The sequence below is a fragment of the Ictidomys tridecemlineatus genome, chromosome 4 (assembly GCF_052094955.1).
Source record: "Ictidomys tridecemlineatus isolate mIctTri1 chromosome 4, mIctTri1.hap1, whole genome shotgun sequence".
Classification (NCBI taxonomy): Eukaryota; Metazoa; Chordata; class Mammalia; order Rodentia; family Sciuridae; genus Ictidomys; species Ictidomys tridecemlineatus.
This window is the reverse complement of record NC_135480.1, coordinates 52,297,902-52,316,799: the sequence shown is the minus strand read 5'-3', so window position 1 is coordinate 52,316,799 and position 18,898 is coordinate 52,297,902. Positions and strand designations below refer to the sequence as shown.

Sequence of the window (18,898 nt, the reverse complement as noted above, 5' to 3'; positions counted from 1 at the left end):
CCTTTTTTTTTCAAACCCAGAGCGGGGCGGGGATTGGTGGGCTGGGCTCTCACGTGGTTAACGGTCGCGGGAAGCCGCGGAGCCCGAACTTGTTGCTGGACTTGCGGAGACCCCAGCCTCGGTGCCCGGGCCGACCAGCTTCCGCTGGACAGTCCGCGCCGCCACTGCAGCCTCCGCCCGCAGCCCAGAGCGCTTCGGAGTCGCCGCCGCCGCCGCGCAGGCTCGCCGCCGCCGCAGCTAGGCGCGCCCAGTCGCACGTGGCGGACCCGCCCCCTGGGCCGGCCGAGTCCTGGACTCCGTGGTCAGCGGCTCTCCAGTCCTCCGCCCCGACCCCAGGCCCGCAATGAGCTTCCTTAGCCGGCAGCAGCCGCCGCCGCCCCGCCGTGCCGGGGCCGCCTGCACTTTGCGACAGAAGCTGATCTTCTCTCCCTGCAGCGACTGTGAGGAGGAGGAAGAAGAAGAGGAGGAGGAGGGTAGTGGCCACAGCACTGGAGAGGACTCGGCCTTTCAGGAGCCCGACTCGCCGCTGCCGCCCGCGCGGAGCCCCACGGAGCCCGGGCCAGAGCGCCGCCGCTCGCCCGGCCCGGCCCCCGGCAGCCCCGGGGAACTGGAGGAGGACATGCTGCTGCAGGACCCCTGCCCGAGCGCGGACGCGGCGGGCGGCGGGGCGGAGGGCGACTCGTGGGAGGAGGAGGGCTTTGGCTCCTCTTCGCCGGTCAAGTCGCCCGCGGCCGCCTACTTCTTAGGCAGCTCTTTCTCGCCTGTGCGCTGCGGCGGCCCGGGGGATGCGTCTCCGCGGGGTTGTGGGGCGCGCCAGTCCGGCGAGGGCCCCTGCTCGCCGTTGCCCGACCACCCGGGCACCCCGCCGCACAAGACTTTCCGCAAGCTGCGGCTCTTCGACACGCCGCACACGCCCAAGGTGAGCGGACGGGCGGGAGGGCCGGGCGGCCGGGCCTTTAAACAGGCCGCGGCGCCCAGCCGAGCGCGCCGCTGTCGGGGTTCGGTTACATAACCGCCCGGCCGCGCCTCGCTCGCTGCCCGGCGCCGCCACCCAGAGTTGGCAGCCCCTCTCTTTGGCCCTGCCCAGGAGTTGTCCGTTAAGATTATGTAACTGAACAATGGGGCTCGTCTGCACTTCTTGATTTTACAAAGGGGCTGGTCGGCGCCGTGCAGGTGGCGGACGATTTGACGCCCCCGGAGTCGGGGCCGCCCTGAGCACCTCAGCCCCGAGTGTGGCACCGATATCGAGGGGTGCAGGACCGGCCCCCTGACACTCCCGAGCCATATGGTGCCTTTTAAACGCGGCGACGAGGCCTGTAATTTGGGCCCCTCGGGCAGAAGGTGTTTGGTTAAAAAAAAAAAAAAACCAGAAAACTCCCCGCTCTGATCCTTTTCGTGTCTAGTGGCGTTATGGGGAAAAAGTGAGGACTTCCATTGGCGAGTAAAGCCCGGCCTTCCCCCCATTTACAGTCCTAGACTCAGAATAATGCCGGGTAGCTTTTAAGCTTCGTTCAGGACGTAGTATCGGGTAAGCGTCTGTTTTTGTCCGTGGGATAGCGGTGCCGGAGTTTGGTTGCCTTTGGGTGATGATTAGGGACTCTGCTGTTGGTATCTTAAGGAGGGTCTCAGCACCTGTTGGTGGAATGGTCATTCAGTATGCGGATTACCACTTCTTATACTCCAGAAGTCACCCAGGTTTAAGGACAGACACCGAAATTAAGACAAGCTGCACATTTGTGTGCGAAACGTATTTCAAGTGAGTCCGGGTTCACTTCGTTGTCCCTTCATCATAAACACCAGAAAGATATGTACTTTTGAGAATTAGTTTTATTAGCGGATTTGCCTACGGCAAGATCCTCCCGCAAGTGAGGGGAGGAGTCCCGCGGGAGTGTCTTTCAAAGCACTATTTAGATGGGGGAGGGGAGCTTTTATGAGACTGACTGCTTTCTATTTTCAGATGACTGGGGTTTGTTAACTTTTAAGACACTGAAATTAATTTAGTTTTAGTTAGCATAAATATTCCTTTTAGGATTTGAGACCGATTTTACTTCGCTCCCTTTTTCAGAAAGATAGATAATATCTAATCTCAGACTCTTAAATTAGCCACTGGTTTTTTGTTGTTGTTCCTTCGTTTGTTTGTTTTGTTTTTCACGAGTTACATCCCCAGCCCGTTTGAGACAGGTTCTCGCTAAAGGGCCTCGCTAAATTTCTGAGGTTGGCTTTGAACTTAGAATTTTCCGAACGGCTGGTATTAAAAGCTTGTATGTTGCTTCATTTTTTTCCCCCTGCGGTGCTAGAGATGAAACCAGGGCTTCCAGCATGTTACTCAAACACTTAACTACTAAGATACATCCCCAGTTCTGGTGGGGTACTTTGATCTCTACCTTCAGCCACTTAAAAGGCCTGTTGAAGGTTAGATTGAGAAGGCTGTATGGAGGGGTTGGGTCCTAAGAATTTTTATTTTTCCTTCTCTAGAGTTTGCTTTCCAAAGCTAGAGGAATTGATTCCAGCTCTGTGAAACTCCGCGGTGGTTCTCTATTCATGGACACAGAAAAATCAGGAAAGAGAGAATTTGACACACGACAGACTCCTCAAGTGAATATTAATCCTTTTACTCCGGATTCAGTTTTGCTTCATTCCTCAGGACAGTGTCGTAGAAGAAAGAGAGCGTATTGGAATGAGTGAGTCATTTATCAATAGTTTGGCTTTCCCATATACCCAGAATTGGTTTGGTGTACTTATCAAAGTTTAGCTTCTACTGAATGGCATAGATGGTTAATTGTGCTTTGAAATGTTTTCTTATTAACACTTAGGAAAAGAGTGGTGTGAAAAAGGAAGGAATAAAAAAATACAAATTGTAGGAAAGCTGGTGTCAAATGAGGCAGGCAGTAAAGCCTTATTAAAAAGGCTTTACTTTCTTTCTTTCTTTTTTTTCTTCTTGGTATCGGGGATTAAACGCTTAACCACTGGGCTACATCCCCAGTCCTTTTTTATTTTGAAACAAGGTCTCACTAAGTTGCCCAGGCTGGCCTCAAATTGCTATCCTTCCATCTTAGTCTCCATAGTTGCTAGAAATACTGGTGTGAACCAACATTCCCAGCTTTAAAAAGACTTTAATTTTGATATGTGTGGTAATGTTGACATCTAGTTAGTGAGCGTATCTCATCGGGGACTTTTTCATTGTCTGAACTGAATCTTGTGATTACAAAATTAGAGGAATTGATTCCAGCTTTGTGAAACTCGGAGGTGGTTCTCTATTCCTGTATATGTACCATAGTCAATTTTAGATCTCAAGTTGATGTATCTATTAGATGTGTTGATGAAAAAATATATGCTATTTTTTCAGTTCCTGTGAAGATATTGAAGGCAGTGATTATGAGCTTGAAGATGAAACAAGACCCGCTAAAGTAAATATTTATTTCTGAAATTTTGTTTAAGATATATACATGTTAAATAAGCATGAAAGCATAACCTAGAATAATTTTTTAAAAGTTCACACATAGTCCTGTCATCATAGCAAAATCTCATTTTCATTTCTTTGTATTGTGTACATGGATAACCTTTTTATTCCAGAGAATTACAATTACTGAAAGCAATATGAAGTCACGGTATACGACAGAGTTTCATGAGCTGGAAAAAATTGGCTCTGGAGAGTTTGGTTCTGTGTTTAAGTGTGTGAAGAGGCTAGATGGATGCGTTTATGCCATTAAGCGATCAAAAAAACCATTGGCCGGCTCTGTTGATGAGTATGTATTACACATTCCTATCTTTTTTTTTTTCATTTCCTATGGCATTACAAACATTAAGGTTTTAGATGATCAAACGTTGAATTTAACTTGTTTAATTTTTGAGAAATCATAATGATTAATCAGGCCCTTTTAATTTTGTGCCATTGTTTTTTATTTTAGAGTCTAACTTAAATTTATTATTTCTAGTCAACATCCATGAATTTACAGTAGAATAGCATGTAACCTTTCCTGAGTCCTAAGGCCAGCAAACTTTCATCTTTCTGAAAGTCTTTAATGGAAGGAAGCCTTTGGGAAATCTCATGAATCTTAACCCTGCCCCCATCCCCAGCATATTTCATTTCAGCATAAAGTTTGAAAAGTAAATTCAGAGAAATTAACTCGGGTTAGTCTTGAGTAAAAAATCATTTACCATTCTATTGATCTCAAATTTCTCCTAGGCAGAATGCTTTGAGAGAGGTATATGCTCATGCAGTGCTTGGACAGCATCCTCATGTGGTTCGATATTTCTCTGCCTGGGCAGAAGATGATCATATGCTTATTCAAAATGAATATTGTAATGGTGAGTAGTGTAATGGTTTTCTCATACACTTATATACTTGAGAAAATGAGCACCAAGGAGGGAATATTATTATCTCAAGTTTTTCTCCTTCTTTCTCTCTGACTCTTGTCTCTGTTTCTTTTTGGTGTAGTGAGTATTAAACCAAGGCCTCACATGTACAAGGCAAGCACTCCCCAGCCTGTCTTATAAACTGAAAAGATTAGAGGCTTTCTGTGTATTTTAAGTGCAAGTAGATTGAAAACCTCCCTGCTAAAGCACTTTGTAGAGACCTCCATAGAACTTTGTATACTATGCATATCCTTGTTATTAAAATGACACCAATCCATTTGAGAAAATGGCGATCTTCCCATGTATATTCTGGTATCCTAGAACCTAGCATAGGGCACATAGTTGTTAAGACTGTCTTAGTCGGGGCTGGGGCTGGGACTTAGTGGTAGAGTGCTCACTTGGCACACATGAGGCACTGGGTTCCATCCTCAGAACCACATAAAAATAAAAGGTATTTGTGTCCAACTACAACTAAAAAAAAACACATATGTATATAAAAAGATTGTCTTAAGTCTATTTTTTGCTGCTATAAAAGAATATTTGTGTTTGGATTATTTATTATTTATGTATTTTACAGTACTGGACATTGAACCTAGGGCCTAACATATGCTAAGCACTACTGCTGAGCTAATCCCCAGCCCTTTTATTTTATTTGGAAACAGGCTGGCCTTAAACTTGTGATCCTTCTGCTTTATATTTTTGTAGTGCTGAGGATTGAACCTAGGGCCTTATACATTGTGAGGCAAGCACTCTACCAACTGGGCTATGTCCCCAGCCTTGGATAATTTTATAATAAACAGAAATTTATCTGGTTCATGGTTCTGAAGGCTGTCAACAGCATTTTTTAAGGGCTGAACCCCCTCTCCCCCTTTTTTTTTTTTTAAATAAATCTATTTAATAACAATCTATTTTTGAGGACAGAGTCCCTGTGATGCAGTCACTTCTTATCAGACACCCCCCCATCCCCGCTCCCATTCCTTTTTGCATTGGGGATTAGGTGTCCAACACATGAACTTTGGGGGACACATTCAAACCATAGCAAAGAGATTTTTTTTCCTATGGGATCTCACTGCATCCATCCTTGCTTTTCCATTTTATTTTCTGTTTCTAGTACTGTTGTTGGTCATGAAAGGACAATGACTCTCCATTAATGTTTTTCATTTCTTCAAGGTGTTCTGAAATTCTGCTTTACTCCCACCATCTGCTATTTTTTGCTTTTTAAATATTTTTATTTGTTGATGGACACTATACCTTTATTTATTTATTTATTTATTTTTATGTGGTGCAGAGGATGGAACCCAGTGCCTCACACCTGCTTGTCAAGCACTGTACCACTGAGCTACAAACCCATCCCTACTATTTTAATTCTTTAGCTTGTCTCTCTCTTGCAAATTGAAACAAAGCAGACATGTATAGGATAAACTTTGGACCTCCTTGAATTGTTTTTACCTTCATGAAGTTCTTTAAGGACCAGCTGGTTTCCTTCTTTTATTTTATTAAATCTGTACCAAAATCCTGATTTGAATGCTTATATATAGGATTCTATTATACACTCATATTTCTTTATATATATTTTTAGTTGGAGATGAACACAATACCTTTATTTTATGTATTTATGTGGTGATGAGGATTGAACCCAGTGCCTTCCCTTACATGTGCCAGGCAAGTGCTTTACCACTGAGTCACAATCCCAACCCCTATACACCCACATTTTTATATATAATGTAGTATTTTTATTTCTTTTTTTTTAATTTTTATTTTTTTATTGATTGTTCAAAACATTACATAGCTCATGATATATCATCTTTCATACATTTGACTCAATTGGGTTTTGAACTCCCCAAATAAAAATTGCAGACTCACTTCTGTTACATACTCACATTTTTACATAATGGCATATTAGTGACTGTTGTATTCTGCTACCTTTCCTATCCCCTACTATCCCCCCTCTCCTCCCCTCCCCTCCCCTCGTATTTTTATTTCTGTACATCTTCTGTGACTATTAGAGAATTTGGGTTTTAGCTAACCCTTGAGAAAGCTTTATTTTTGTTCATTTTCATTTTTTCTTTAAATAATTAGGTGGTACAGATTTAGGTTCTCCATATTTAAAAATAATGAACAAAACAAGTTCATTTTCCAGTCTTTACTCCTTAAGTTTAGTTCTCTGCCCTTGAAAGAACTTTGTTCATTATAAGCATTGCTGCTAATTTGTTTCACACTAGCTTTAGAAATGTTTCTATTCATAACATCAAAATTTATGTAGCTGTTTCTTATGATCTTATGGACTATTTTTTTTCTTAACCCTAACTTTTCAGTTGCTGAGTATAATTTATAACAACTTAACCATATTGTCTTTTCTGTAACATATTTACTTGATGCCATCTCCTTTTAATTTATTTTTTCACGTTGATGTGATATACCCCCCCAACCCCAATTTTTAATTTAAAAATACATTTGACACCTGGAAGACACTATAATACACACCTGTAATCCCAGCAGCTAGGGAGGCTGAGGCCGAACAATCACAAATTTAAAGCCAACCCCAGCAATTAACAAGGTCCTCAACAACTTAGTTAGACCCTATCAAATAAAAAATAAGAAGGGCTGGAGATATGGCTCAGTGCTTAAGTGCACCTGGTTCCAAATCCTGGTTACTCCCCTCCACCCAAAAATATAAAATATATTTGACATTTTGGTATTTAGTCTTAAATTGTAGAACCTCCCTTCCTGACTAATGCACTATTGACCTTTCTGATTTTATTACCGAGTGACTTTAAGTTTTAAATATATTTCTTGTTTTGTGGTGCTAAGGATCAAACGCAAAAAATAAAAATTTTGATTTTATAAGCAGGTTGAAGGGCAAGGTCCTAGAAAATATCATTCTTTGTTGAGAGTAAAAAGGAATGAAAGAAGACTAAGAAAGAAGAAAATATTAATTTTGCTGTTTTTGTTAGGTGGAAGTTTAGCTGATGCTATAAGTGAAAACTACAGAATCATGAGTTACTTTACAGAAGTAGAGTTGAAGGATCTCCTTTTGCAAGCATGCTAGGCAAGTGCTCTAACACTGAGCTGTAGCCCAGCCCAGGTTTGTTTTAATAGTTCCTCATTGATTTTGAGACAAAGTATAAATGTAAAAAGTTTTTAAAAGTGTAAACAAATTAATTGATTGGTTTAACCTGTTCTATAAAAGCAGGTTTATATTCTCATTCATAAAAGAGGTATAAATTTAAACCATACTCAGATACTGGTGTTTACCTCTAAAATTTATGGACTTGTTAGGGTTAGGGCAAGAGTTACTCATACATTGATAATGGGCATATAAATTTGGTATCGTCTTCTGTGGAGAGAGAATGAATTCGTCTGTGTTTTGCGTATATTACAAATACAATCTTGATCCAGCAGTTTTGGTGCCAGGGCATACTACATATGTGTCAAGTGACCTATGAATAAAGATATTCATTAAGTAGGTCACAGAATATAAATGATTTTTAAATGTCCCATCAATTAGGGGATTGGTTAGTGCATTACCATTCAATGGAATTCTGTGGGGACACAAGAAAGAAAAGGGTAGTCTTTTTATATTAACAGAATTTTCTTCAAGATAATGAACATATAATATCATTTGTTAAAATTTGTTGAATACCTAAGAAACTGACAACATTGGTTTACTCTGGGAAAGTGAACCATTCAGGTTGCTGGAAAGAAGGTTTAAATTGTATTTTCTATCCATATGAATCTATTTACCTATTAAAAGAAAAAAATAAAAATTTTATTTTGTAAGCAGGTTGAAGGGCGAGGTCCTAGAAAATATCTTTCTTTGTTGAGAGTAAAGAGGAATGAAAGAAAACTATGAAAGAAGAAAATATTAATTTTGCTGTTTTCGTTAGGTGGAAGTTTAGCTGATGCTATAAGTGAAAACTACAGAATCATGAGTTACTTTACAGAAGTAGAGTTGAAGGATCTCCTTTTGCAAGTTGCCCGGGGCTTGAGATATATTCATTCAATGTCTTTGGTTCACATGGATATAAAACCTAGTAAGTATTATAAATCCTCTGACTTGCATTCTTTGGGGATATAGAGAATAAATCGTTTCATTGTAATATGAAACCACATGATTTTTCATTATTATCTTAAAGTATCTTTGTTAAAAGTACTGTTTTATGATTCTTATTCATCTCTTTCCTTGTTACCCTACAAATTTACATACTAATTAAAAGAAACCTTTCTGCTGTCTTTTATAGGATCAGTGATAGAGCACTTACTAGCCTTAAGTACGTCCCTGGGTTCAGCCTCAGTACTGCAAAAACAAAAGCAAAAGACTTAACACCCTACTCCTCTGCTAGGCCAGGCCATATTTAAATTTTCTCTAATTGACCCATGACTTTTTTTTTGTTTGTTTTGTTTTGTTTTTAGTTGTAATGGACACAATACCTTTATTTTTTATGTGGTGCTGAGGATGAAACCCAGTGCCTCACATGTGCTCACTGAGCCACAATCCCAGCAATCCCTTTATTTATCCAAGTCTCAGCAGTTGATTTGTAGTATCTCCCATGCATTACATCTGGTTATATCCATTTTTCTCTTTAGCATTTCATTCTGCTGCTATTCTCTTATTTACTTACTTATGTAATTGGTACTGGGGATTGAACCCAGGGGTGCTTTACCACCAAATCATCCCCTCCTTTTTGTTTTTCCTCCAATTATTTTTTATTTTGAGACAGAGCCTCACAAGTTACTGAGGCTGACTTCCAACTTGTGATCCTCCTACCTTGGTCTCCAGAGTCTCTGAGGTTACAGGCATGTGCTACCACACTTGGCTGCTTTATTCTACTTTTAAAAAATGATACAGGATTGTCTTGCAAGATACCTTTTCTTCTGAATTTGACTAGTTGCTTCCTTGTATCATTTAACTTGTTCCTTTCTCCCCTGTATTTCCTATAAATTAATTTGTAGCTAAAGGTTGATGGGATTCAAACTGAACATTTTAGTCTAATAAGTGTTTTTAAGTTGAATTTTACAGGGTTTTTTGTTGTTGTTGTTTTTGTTTTTGACAGTACTGGGGATTGAATGCAGGGCTTTATGCATACAAGGCAGGCACTCTACCAACTGAACTATTTCCCTAGCCCTTTTTCCTTCTTTTTATCTATGGGAATGTATGTCAATTCATGAGAATTTAAGTCACTTTATACATCTTTTTTTTTTTTTTTTTTTTTTTTTTTGTGGTGCTGGGGATTGAACCTAGGGCCTTGAGCATGCGAGGCAAGCACTCAACCAACTGAGCTATATCCTTAGTCTCTATACATCTTATTTCTGATGTAATTTTTTATTTGGAATTGAACATCTCTCTAAATAAAATTTTTATTTTCAAAAGGAAAAATACATTGGTGGTGGTTGTGAATCTGAATTAGTAAGGTCCATTAGCTATACTCCCTTATAGCTTGTATGAACTATAAGATAAATACCATAGACCCTTGTGTTGCAAGGTACAAAGTGTGAAATTATTAAGAGATATGAAGTTTTAAAATCAGCAAATTTACAAATCCTACCATAAGTTGTCTAAAAATAAATAGAAATTGGACAGAGGAGTCCAGTGAGTATAACATTTATAAATTCAGAATTTTATCAGTAATAATAAAATGAAATCTGCCACTAAAACTTAAGTTAATCATGAGTTTACTTGGATTTGAAGGAAAAGCTAATGTCTGTACAGTAGCAAATAGTGAACCACAAAGCAAGGTCAGTAGATTCTGTATGGTCAGCCAAACTCGCTGGCTAAATGTCTTCTTCATACCAGCCTTGTAAGCACTAAATTAAAATTTGTGCTTTGGCAGCATCACAAATTACTATGTTTTGTATTGTTTTTAAGTTAATAAACTGCTAGAGATTAATATGTACTTGATGAGATTCTAATGCAGGGTTTTCTAAGTGTTCAGGGATCGTTGTCGAGCTAGGAAGTATTTTCCCAGAAAATATAGCTTTGTCATCCTCCCCTGAAGTTTTTGTTCTCATTGGTTTTGGGGTAGAACATGAGAGCTGGATTTTTAAAAGCCTTTTGGATGATGTTGATATTTGACTTTGTTTATAAACTATAGTTATACTTTTGTTAGTGAGGCTTAAATAATTAACTATTTAACAGGTAATATTTTCATATCTCGAACTGCAATCCCAAATGCTGCCTCTGAAGATGGAGATGAAGATGACTGGATATCCAACAAAGTTATGTTTAAAATAGGTAAGAAAGATAACTAGATTGTTATGTTAAAATTAAGACAAATGCTATTTGTTTGGGTTTTTAATTCTGAGTGTGTGTGTGTGTGTGTGTGTGTGTGTGTATATGTGTATGTATGCATGCCAGAAATTGAACCCAGGGGGCCTTGCACATGTTAAGCAAGTGATCTACCACTGGGCTATATCCCTAGCTCTTGGTTTTAATTCCTACTGTGATTTTTCAATACTTCTAGGTGATCTTGGGCATGTAACAAGAATCTCTAGTCCACAAGTTGAAGAAGGTGATAGTCGTTTTCTTGCAAATGAAGTTTTACAGGAGGTAATTTTTGTCTTTTGATAATTTATTAATACTGTTGCTTTGTACTTTATTAATATTGTTGCTTTGTAATACCTATCGGTTGTTGGAAAATATGAATACAAATATATTAGAATTTTTTATAACTAGTTGAACAGAAAGTCTAAACCATTAGGTGGGAATATTTATGTAGTAAAAGTCATTGAAGGCAAAGATTTATTGTGACATTGAAGTTAAAGAGATGTTCTCATACGCTACTGGTGAACTTTAAAATGGTAAAGTCTTTTTGGAGATCAAAATGTTAAGATCTGTCAGTATTTAAAAATCTGTGGTTTCAAAATCAGTTTGCCACATAATTTCAGAAGAAGTCTGACAAATATTTAAAATAGAATAACAACAGAAAGTATAATTATGATCTTATTAATCTTTTATATATGTATTTGTCTGCTTTATTGCACATGTATGTGTTTATGACTTGTTGGTATGTTCATGTACATGTGTTGTGTTTGCATAGGAATCCCTAGAGAGTGAGTTTTTTTCTGAGAATTTAAGGAGCTTGTTATAAAGTTAAGAATGCATTTGGTTTTAGATATATATTTAAATTTTCCCTTCTGGAAAATGCATGTTACTTTGTAATTTAAATGTGGCATTAACATTTTAATTTAGTCTGATTTTTCACTTAAATCATCATTGAAGTGTACTCTTTTGACCATTTTTACATAACTTTTACAGAACTATACCCATCTACCAAAAGCGGATATTTTTGCCCTTGCCCTCACAGTGGTGTGTGCTGCTGGTGCTGAACCTCTTCCCAGAAATGGAGACCAATGGCATGAAATCAGACAGGGTAGATTACCTCGAATTCCCCAAGTGCTTTCCCAGGAATTTACAGAGTTGTTAAAAGTAAGCATTTTATATATGAACCATTTTGTCACACTGTTCAATACTTTGTTAAGTTGAATGTCTTTAATTTTACTTTTCTTTCTAAGGTTATGATTCATCCAGATCCAGAGAGAAGACCTTCAGCAATGGCACTGATAAAGCATTCAGTATTATTGTCTGCATCTAGAAAGAGTGCCCAACAATTACGAATAGAATTGGATGCTGAAAAGTTCAAAAATTCACTTTTGCAGAAGTAAGTGAGGAGTTTTGTTTTTACTTTTTCATTCTCATTAATTCTCAGAGTTTTAATGAGAGCCAAGCACAGTGGTGAATGCCTGTAATCCCAGTGGTTTGAGAGAATGAGGAAGAAGGGTCACGAGTTCAAAGCCAGCCTCAGCAAAAACAAGGCACTAAGCAACTCAGTAAGACTATGTCTCTAAATAAAATACAAAAATAGGGCTGGGATGTGGTTTTAGTGGTTGAGTGCTCCTGAGTTCAGTCCCTGGAACAAAAAAAAGAAATTTTTAATGAAAGATTACTTAGGCTCAACAAAAGATATAATATTAGTTTGATATGTTGTTGCAAATGAGAGTTTGGAGACTTCTGCCTTAAGTGAGTATTTGAAATATTGTGTTCTTAATAAACTTTGAAATTTATGAAATTTAAAAATGTTAAGCCTAGAATTTTTGCAAGTGGCAATAGTTGTTAAGCTCTAAATAATAGTAAAAGCTAAGTGAGCCCTTACCAGTTTTTTCTTCCTTAAAACATTCTGTTGTGCTTGTTTTACAAAAGGATGAAATTAATATTGATTAAGTTGGCAAAAGATGATAATATATATTTGGCCTAAATGGCTTGACAGTTTTAGAAAGATAGTTGTAAAGATTAAGATCATCATGGGGTTGTAGCTTAGCGGTAGAGCGCTCACTTGGCACATGTGAGGCCCTGGGTTTGATCCTCAGCACCATATACAGATAAGATAAACATATTGTATCTAACTACAACTAAGAAATAAATATTTTAAAAAATCATCAAAAGAGAGAAATAGGGTCTGGGGTTATAGCTCAGCAGTAGAGTGCTTGCCTCACAAGTGTGAGGCACTGGGCTCGATCCTCAGCACCACATAGAAATAAACAAAAACAAAGGTATGTGTCCATCTACAACACACACACATATATATAAAAAAGAGGGAAATATTAGAAAGTATTAGTAACCACATGTCACATTTCTAGTTCTTTTGATTTATTACTCCCATTTTGAGTCTAACATAAGAAAAGTGACTTTTTTAAAGTTTTGTATTAAATCTTAAAATTTTTAAATTCTAAAATTTTATATTTAAATATTAAAATGTTTATATATCATTAGTTTGATAACCATCAGTTTATACAGATAAGGTTCTCCTTTCATATGTTATGCAAAATAGATTCATAATTTAAGTTAGAGTTTTATTTGAATTTTTTTAGTGCTGGGAATTAAACACAGGGACACTTTACCACTGAGTTAGTCCTCAGCCCTTTTATTTTTTGAGACAGAGTCTTGCTAAGTTGCTGAGGCTGACCTTGAACTTGGAATCTTCCAGCCTCAGCCTCCCAAGTCATTGAAATTACAGGTGGGTGCCACCATGTCTGGCTGAAATTATTTTTTAAGATCTAAAGTTATTACTATTTATTATTACTCATGTCTTTATATTAAAGTATATATGGTATTTTGATGCCAAAAGCACAAAATAAAAATAATTTTGTACATTTAAGTTGAATAGAAGCTAAAGTTTCATGGTGTATTTTTTCTTTCTTTAAAAGTAGATCTTAGGGTGAAAAAAACAAAAGTTTAAAAAAAAAAGTACATCTTGGAATAATGGTGTATGAATAGTTCCCAGTTAATAGTACAGTTTGTGTTTGGCCTCTTAGAATCTCTTCCTAGGATTAATAGATAAAAAGTTCTGTTTTCTATTTTTATGTTCTTAGAGAACTCAAGAAAGCCCAGCTGGCAAAAGCTGCAGCTGAGGAAAGAGCACTCTTCACTGACCGGATGGCCACTAGGTCCACCACCCAGAGTAATAGAACCTCTCGACTTATTGGAAAGAAAATGAACCGCTCTGTCAGCCTTACTATATACTGAACTACTCATTTCCCACCTCCCCGCAAAAAAAACTGTGACAAGAGGAAGCTAGGTTGAAATCACTGCTAGAATCCACTTTGCAATTACTTTCTCTATTGGTGTCAGTAGTTTTACTGAAATACTTTTTAGGACTTTTATTTGTGAATTACAGTTGAAAGCTGTATTTTGACCTTTGCCATATCAGGCTTTTGTGTATAGTCTTATCAGTTTGTCTTCCGTAGGATGTCAGTCAGTCACTGTTGGATGTTACACCATCCTTTGCAGGGTTAACCACTGTGGTGGTGTGCTGCTTTCAGTTTTCTGTTGCATTGTAATAAAAGGTATCTTTCCCTGTAGTGACCTGTAGAAAGGACTCAAGGGCTTTATTGCAAACATACTTCCCTTTGAAAAGGGAAATATTAAGATACTCAGTACTACTCAGCCTCTCCAATGTACCTGTGTGTCAATCTTACATTTCTTTTTTTCTTCTCTTTCTTTCTTTTTTTCTTTTTTTTTTTTTTTTAATTGTGAATTATACTTATATATCCAACTGGGAGCACTTTGTAGGCATTGCATGAACCATGGAATGATAATTCTGTGGAAGTATTGCCTTGTGAATTTGCTGCTATTTTAGTTTTGTCTTTGCTGTAAAATTGTAGCATTAAACAATCATCATTGTTAATAGGCTTTCTTTTGAAACAATTATGTGAAATATATAGCTGCTCTTGATGAAAAGTAGCTATTTGCCTTTTTTTCTCTTTGAACTTTGAAGCTAGTGCATTGAAAAAAATGCACCTCTTCCCCTTTGGAATGCTGTATTAATGTAGTATAATTATTACTGGTTTTGTAATTTTTTCAGATAATGTCCTTCCCTGACAACTTTTTAAAAATGTCTCCTTCCTTCTCCCAAGTTTTGTACTTGATTGTATGGTTAGTCTTGTTTTGTTTATGTTTTGCCTGGTTTCTCTTCAATATTTGTATATAAACTGATCTTGGTAATACTGTACATAGCTGTTTGAAATGCCAGAATGACTTCTGACTATACCAAGTTTTTCACAAAATATATTTGATCTGTGATTAGCCACTTAATTATTAACACTGGCTAATGGATATTACAAAAAAAAATTGTCTCTTGTTTGTTTTCTCATTAACTTTGTTCTAAAACATGTTTGCACTTGTCTGTTTGACTTGTGTTTTATTAACATTGATTGGCATATTAAAAGTCACTCTGAGCTTACCTTAATTGTTGATCTTTGTGGTGCCTGTTTTCTCTTATTTTATCTCCATTATCACTACATTATAAAATGTAGAGTGTAATGTATATAAAGTACTATAGCAGAGTGCATATTTTTGATGAAATACAAAACTTACTGCCAGTTTAATGACAGGCTTTAGTCCAGTTATATTTTGTAATTCCCTGAAAGTTCACCATCAACTTTAAATCATTAAAAATATTCACGTAATATTTTTGTATTGCATTACATATTATGCATCTGACTTGCTAGAAATATGGTATAATGTAATTTAAAATAGCCTAAGGTTAATTCAAGTGAATAAAATAAGATTCATGACTTTTTCTAATTTATACTGAGTCACAGAAGAGAGCTTTAAAGTGGGAAATTTGTGTGTGTGTGTGTGTGTGTGTGTGTGTGGTACTTCAGATTGAATCCAGGATCTCACACGTTAGGCAAGTGCTTACCACTGAACTACACCACCAGCTCATTTTATTTTGAGGTAGTCTGCTAAATTGCCCAGACTGGTCTTGAACTTGTGACCCTGCTACCCTAGATTCCAAACTGAGTGCAAATTGAAATGATAGTGCTTGTTCTAATGTGACATTTTTTTCTGACAGAGCAAGAGTGATGTTGCAAAATCATTATGCTTTGATCATAGTCTATTATTGATCAGGCTCTTGATTAGGCTCTATTTCTGCTATAAACATTTCTAACAAGCTTGATTATTTTACCTTCTTAGCATCTTTAAAAGTAAAACTTAAGAGGAAGAGGTGATAGAAATTGGTAGATAAATATAAAAACTAATGGGTGCTGGGCACAGCAGTGTACATTTGTAATCTTGGAAGATTGATACCGGAGGATTGCAAATTTGAAGACAGCCTCAGCAACTTAGTCTGGGGGTCGGGGGAGCTGTGGCTCAAAGATAAAGTGTTCGCCTACCGTGCATGAGGCACTGGATTTGATCCTCAGCACCACATAAAAATAGAATAGAGATATTGTGTCCACCTCTAACTACAAAATATTAAAGAAGGGGTGGGCGGGCTGGGGATGTAGCTCAGTGGTAAAGTGTCTCGGGTTCAATCCCTAGTACCCCCTACCCCTGCTGCCCCACCAAATCTGGTGAGTATTAATCAAAGAACCTAAAAGACCTCATGGACTGGAGCAAGTAAATGTTTCAATTTTCATTAGCTAAGGAAGACGGCTATAAAAAATAATTTGTGTTCATTGTGACTAAGTCATTAAGGTACATTTTTCTAGTGTACTAGCTTCAAAGAAAAATTCAGGTGTTTTTTTTTTTTATCAAGATTTGTAGTAGTTTTGTTTTTTAACATACTGTTTAATTAGGTTAAGGAGAAAATAATCTGGTATTTGGTGCTCAAGGGGAGGTTCTTAAGCCATCTGAAACCTGATGTGAAAGTTGGACTCATGGTCAACGTAAGATACTTTTGAGTGCCTTTTATGTGTTTTGGTAGACCAAAAACCAGTAAGAAATAGTCTTTGCTTACTAGGGACTCAGGATAAAGTAGAGGAAACTCATGTAAATATATATAATGACAATAAAGTGTGTTAAGTGCTCTATTGGAGGGATTGGGCAAGGTTAAAATGATGGTTCAAACTTCTACACATGTCTTGGGAAGATAGTGGTAGATTGAAGAATGGATCCAGGAAATGAAGTTCAGACTGGTTTCAAAGCCACTGTAGCAAAAAGGATAGAGATTTCATTAGATGGAAACACTGCACTTGAAATAGTTTAATTTTTATTACAAAGAATAAGAACTTAGCATAATATCTGCTGGGAAGCACTAGTGCTAATAATGATGCATTGAAGAATTTTCCCCAAAATTTAATTAAAATGCAAAGGTCTGTTACTGTTTGACAGTATTTACCATTGGTACAATTATATTCTTTTTGGAAAACAGTTTAATAAAGAAGAAAAATTAAAAGCAGTTGGGTAAGAGGAATCACATTAGAATTTGACTACAAATGAAAATTTGCCTTGCCAAGACTCCAAGAGCAGCACCCCTTTAATTAATGAACTTTTGAAGAGCCAATTCTCAAGCTTTGAATTTCACTTGGTTTTCACTCCATCAGATGTCAAACAATAACATTTCAAAAATTTCATATAACAGCTGGGTTTGGGTAAGGTTTCAGACTATCTCCTAATTCTAAGTAGCAGACTAGAGTAGTTTTTCTTCCTCCCCAGTACATCTCCACAAAGCATCTCTCTTGACTTTAGCCAACAAAATGTTTTGCATCCTTAAGGCATTTTTATCTATGAACTTTTTGAAGGCCAATTAAAGCAATCAACAAAGATGATGGATCAAAAAAGTTTTGAAAGTGTTTTGGATATTGTAAGTGAAGCCTGGAACTAGGAATTTGGAGGAAACTCCCTTATTCAATATTTTTGAAGGCATTTGTATAACTAAAAATCATCATTGAAACTGATTGACAATGCAGAGTGAGTGGATCTAGAAGTTAACTTCTGCAAACCTGGTTATGTTGTTAGAAATTTCTCAGAAGCTCAGCAAAGTAGATATTTATTTTTCTAAAAAAATGGAAGAGTAAGACATCATTGAAACTGTCCCTCTCCTAACATTTAGTTTTCACAAACTGAGAGGTACTCATCTGAACATCATTGAAATTTTTTTTTCTTTGTGGCAGATGTCCCTAATTTTCAATGCAGTTCAAAGGTCTCTGGAGTAAGGAAAAAATCTATGTATGCTCTAGGAAGATTTACCAGGAAAAGATGGCATGTTCTGTACCAACTTCATTAAACTAAAAGTCTAAGAAACCTTGGCCAGTCCACCCTTGAAGAAAAATACCTCAAAGGAACATTTATATCATAGTTCATATTGTTTAATTTTGTATGGTTAATAAATATTTTGAAGAATATATATTTGTTTTGAGTTCTGACATTCTTAAGATATGAAGTGGATTACCAGCCCCAGAATACTGATTTATGCCAATGGGAAATAATGTACATCATCTGTATTTAAGGATGATTACTCAGTAGGAGAGTCACCTTTGTGAAAGTGAGAATATGGAAGCTTGAGGGAGTTAAACAATTTAGGAATAGGTACTCAGAGCAGAACCAAAATTCCTTCTTGGATCTCATTTGAAGAACTGTGTTTTTCTAGACACTTGAAAGTTGAGGACAAAAACCAATTAATGTCAGGGCAGTTAGCAAAGGATAGTAAGAAGGAACAATGTAAGAATGAGGAAAGTTGGGAGAAATCTTATGTCTTGGATACCAATAGAGAACTTCAAAGAAGAAATCAATTAACCGATAAGATTAAATGACTTAAAGGTCTGAGAAGGCACCTAGAGTTCATTAAGAGATTTTGATAAGAAGTGCTGGTAGAGGGGGAACAAAAGCCAGTTAGCAGTGGGTTGGGATGTGAACAGGATATGAAGTAGAGACAGCAAGATAAATCATTTTTAATATGGTTAAAGGGAAGAGCTAGAAAGGAATTTTGAGTTTTGTTTTTGATGAACTTTATTATAAAATTACTGTGGGCTAAGTGTTTTACAAAACACAAAAAACATTTAATCCTCATAAGAACCCCATGACATCAGTGATAGTGTACCCAAGTAATTCCTGCAACTCCAGAGGCTGAGGCAGGAGGATGACAAGTTTCAAACTAGCCTCAACAATTTAATGAGACCCTGTCTATAAATAAATAAATGAAATAAAAGGCTGAAGATGAAGCTCAGTGGTAGAGTTGTTTAATACCCAGTACCACACCACATACACATACAACTCCATGACAAAATCTGCATTTTATACTTAATAGAGAAGTAAAGTGAA

General features: G+C 37.4%; 1 protein-coding gene across 4 annotated transcripts; it reads left to right on the top strand.

The window, feature by feature from the left end:
* Nucleotides 1–49: 49 nt before the first annotated feature.
* On the top strand, nt 50–15,098 carry Wee1 (WEE1 G2 checkpoint kinase). 4 transcript variants are annotated; one of them, XM_005326812.5, is made up of 11 exons: nt 50–919; nt 2,476–2,681; nt 3,347–3,407; nt 3,574–3,746; nt 4,187–4,308; nt 8,244–8,390; nt 10,493–10,588; nt 10,818–10,903; nt 11,612–11,782; nt 11,869–12,014; nt 13,723–15,098. In XM_005326812.5, the coding sequence occupies exons 1-11, from the start codon at nt 344–346 to the stop codon at nt 13,874–13,876; spliced, it is 1,938 nt and encodes a 645-aa protein (XP_005326869.1). In that variant the 5' UTR covers nt 50–343; the 3' UTR covers nt 13,877–15,098. The 4 variants fall into 4 exon arrangements, with proteins under 4 accessions (XP_005326869.1, XP_013214809.1, XP_077902632.1 ...); XM_013359355.4 differs by lacking the exon at nt 50–919 and adding an exon at nt 1,105–1,528; XM_078046506.1 differs by lacking the exon at nt 50–919 and adding an exon at nt 1,734–1,756.
* The last annotated feature ends 3,800 nt before the right edge of the window (nt 15,099–18,898 follow it).

Excerpts from the sequence above, each read along its gene's own strand:
- Wee1 (XM_005326812.5), top strand. The coding sequence starts at position 344 with ATGAGCTTCCTTAGCCGGCAGCAGCCGCCGCCGCCCCGCCGTGCCGGG. Across the intron at positions 920-2,475 it reads ACACGCCGCACACGCCCAAG|AGTTTGCTTTCCAAAGCTAG; the intron begins GTGAGCGGACGG and ends TTCCTTCTCTAG. Across the intron at positions 10,904-11,611 it reads CAAATGAAGTTTTACAGGAG|AACTATACCCATCTACCAAA; the intron begins GTAATTTTTGTC and ends TAACTTTTACAG.